A 3,156-nucleotide genomic window follows, 5' to 3' on the forward strand; every position below is an offset into this window, starting at 1 on the left:
GGCACTCCTGGGTCCCTCCCGAACTCCTGGGTCCCTCCCAGACTCTTGGGTCCCCTCCTGAAATCTTGGGGCACTCCTGGGTCCCTCCCAAACTCCTGGGTCCTTTGGGGCACTCCTGGGTCCCTCCTGAAATGTTGGGTCCCTCCCAAACTCCTGGGTCCCTTGGGGCACTCCTGGGTCCCTCCTGAAATCCTGGGTCCCTCCCAAACTTCTAGGTCTCTTGGGGCACTCCTGGGTCCCTCCCAAACTCCTGGGTCCCTTGGGGCACTCCTGGGTCCCTACCTGACACCTGGGTCCCTTGGGGCACTCCTGGGTCCCTACTGAACTCCTGGGTCCCTTGGGGCACTCCTGGGTCCCCTGGGGCACTCCTGGGTCCATGGGGCACTCCTGGGTCCGCAGGTGCTGTCGGAGGTGGTGGGGCAGGAAGTGACGCGGCAGCAGCTCCTCCCTGGGGCACTCCTGGGTCCCTCCCAAACTCCCATGTCCCTGGGGCACTCCTGGGTCCCTGGGGCACTCCTGGGTCCATGGGGCACTCCTGGGTCCGCAGGTGCTGTCGGAGGTGGTGGGGCAGGAAGTGACGCGGCAGCAGCTCCTCCCCACCGCGCTGCGCATGGCGGGCGACGCCGTGGCCAACGTGCGCTTCAACGTGGCCAAGTCGCTGCAGCGCATCGGGCCCGTGCTGGACCAGGGGTGAGACACCAGTATAGACCAGTACAGACCAGTACAGACCAGTATAAACCAGTACAGGTGACTATAGACCAGTATGGACCAGGATAGACCTGTATAGACTGGGATATGTGCCATAGACTGGGCTCCCAGTGCACCCACAGCACATGGGGCCTGTGCTGGACCAGGGGTGAGACACCAGTATAGACCAGTACAGACCAGTATGGACCAGTATAAACCAGTACAGACCAGTATGGAACAGGATAGACCTGTATAGACTGGGATATGTGCCATAGACTGGGCTCCCAGTGCACCCACAGCACATGGGACCCGTGCTCGACCAGGGGTGAGACACCAGTATAGACCAGTATGGACCAGTATAGACCAGTATGGACCAGTATAAACCAGTATGGAACAGGATAGACCTGTATAGACTGGGATATGTGCCATAGACTGGGCTCCCAGTGCACCCACAGCGCATGGGGCCCGTGCTGGACCAGGGGTGAGACACCAGTATAGACCAGTATAGGCCAGTACAGACCAGTATGGACCAGTATGAACCAGAATGGACCAGTATAGACCAGTATGGACCAGTATGAACCAGTACAGACCAGTATAGACCAGTATAAACCAGGATAGACTGGGATATGTGCTATAGACTGGACTCCCAGTGCACCCAGTGTGTGTGTCCCCATTGTCCCCAATGTCCCCCCATTGTCCCCCATGTCCCCATTGTCCCCATGTCCCCCCAGTATCCCCACTGTTCCCCCATTGTCCCCCCAGTATCCCCATTGTCCCCCCATTGTCTCCCCATTGTCCCCCCACTATCCCCATTGTCCCCCCCCATTGTCACCCCAAGGTGTCCCCATTGTTCCCCCATTGTTCCCCCATTGTTCCCCCATTGTTCCCCCATTGTTCCCCCATTGTCCCCCCATTGTCCCCCCATTGTTCCCCCATTGTTCCCCCATTGTTCCCCCATTGTTCGCCCATTGTTCCCCCATTGTCCCCCCAATGTCTCCCCATTGTCCCCATATCCCCCCTATATCCCCATTATCCCCTCAGTATCCTCATTGTCCCCCCATTGTCCCCATGTCCCCCCACTGTCCCCATTGTCCCCCGCAATGTGTCTCCATTATCCCCAATGTCCCCATGTCCCAATGACCCTGAGTAACCCCCAGGGTCCTAGTGCCCCCCAACTGACCCGCAGGGTCCTAGTGCCCCCCACTGCCCCCAAGTCATATCCCCATGTCCCATGTCCCCGTATCCCCCTCAATGTCCCCAATGTCCCCGATGTCCCCATGTCCCCCCATTGTCCCCATGTCCCCCCATTGTCCCCGATGTCCCCAATGTCCCCATGTCCCCAGGACGCTGCAGACGGAGGTGAAGCCGGTGCTGGAGAAGCTGACGCAGGATCAGGACGTGGACGTCAAGTATTTCGCCCAGGAGGCGCTGAGCGGTGAGGGGACAATGGGGACAATGGGGGGACATGGGGACATTGGGGACATTGGGACAATGAGGGGACATGGGGACATTGTGGGGACATGGGGACATTGGGGACAATGGGGGACATGGGGACATTGGGGATAATGGGGGACATTGGGGACATTGGGACAATGGGGGGAAATGGGGACAATGGGGACATTGGGGGGACATGGGGACATTGGGGACAATGGGGACATTGGGACAATGGGGACAATGCGGGGACATGGGGACAATGGGGGGACATTGGAACAATGGGGGACATGGGGACAATGGGGACATAGGATAATGGGGGGACAGTGGGGATAATGGGGGGATATGGGGACATTGGGGACAATGGGGATATGGGGGGACATGGGGACATTGGGGACATGGGGACATTGGGGTCAGTGGGGCACTTGGGGGGACAATGGGGACATTGAGGGCACATGGGGATATTGGGGATAATGGGGGGACAGGGGGATAATGGGGGGACATTGGGGTCAATGGTGATAATGGGGGGACATTGGGGACACGTTGGTGACCCCCGTGTCCCCTCTCCCCCCACCCAGTTCTTGCTCTGGCCTGACCCGCCGCCCCTCCCCCCACCCCCCGCATGCGAGCGGTGCCGCCGCCCCTCCCCCCACCGGCCCCTCCCCCCGCCCCTCGTTACCGCCTTATTCATTAATTATAACGAGTTGCGCCCTTAATGAAATGAGGACTCTTTTTTTTATCTGGGTAGGGGGGAACCCAGGCGTTCGGGAGGGACCCAGGAGTTCGGGAGGGACCCGGGAGTTGGGGGCGGAACCAAAAAGTTAGGGGCGGAACCAAAGTTCGGGGTCGCGAGGGCAGGGAGGGGGAGGTTTAGAGGTGGCACCGAGGCGCCCAGAGGGACCGGAAGTGATGTTGCACCGAGGCAAATGGGGGGGAAACGAGTAGTTTGGGGCTCCCAGTTGGGTTTTGTTCATCCCGTTCGTTTATTTCATTTCAAAGGAGGGACCCAGGAGTTCGGGAGGGGACCCAGGAGTGCGG

At 59.7% G+C, this 3,156-nt stretch overlaps 1 protein-coding gene across 1 annotated transcript in view; it reads left to right on the top strand.

The window, feature by feature from the left end:
* Positions 1-2,834, top strand: part of PPP2R1A (protein phosphatase 2 scaffold subunit Aalpha) — a 16,471-nt gene extending 13,637 nt beyond the window's left edge. Inside the window, exons 12-15 of the mRNA XM_080361543.1 lie at positions 400-434; positions 488-690; positions 2,031-2,122; positions 2,697-2,834. Of these exons, the coding sequence (XP_080217669.1) occupies positions 400-434; positions 488-690; positions 2,031-2,122; positions 2,697-2,713 (347 nt within the window). The 3' untranslated portion in view covers positions 2,714-2,834. The remainder of the gene's footprint in view (positions 1-399; positions 435-487; positions 691-2,030; positions 2,123-2,696) is intronic.
* The last annotated feature ends 322 nt before the right edge of the window (positions 2,835-3,156 follow it).

Source organism: Nesoenas mayeri (genome assembly GCF_963082525.1).
Source record: "Nesoenas mayeri genome assembly, chromosome: 33".
NCBI classification, from domain to species: Eukaryota; Metazoa; Chordata; class Aves; order Columbiformes; family Columbidae; genus Nesoenas; species Nesoenas mayeri.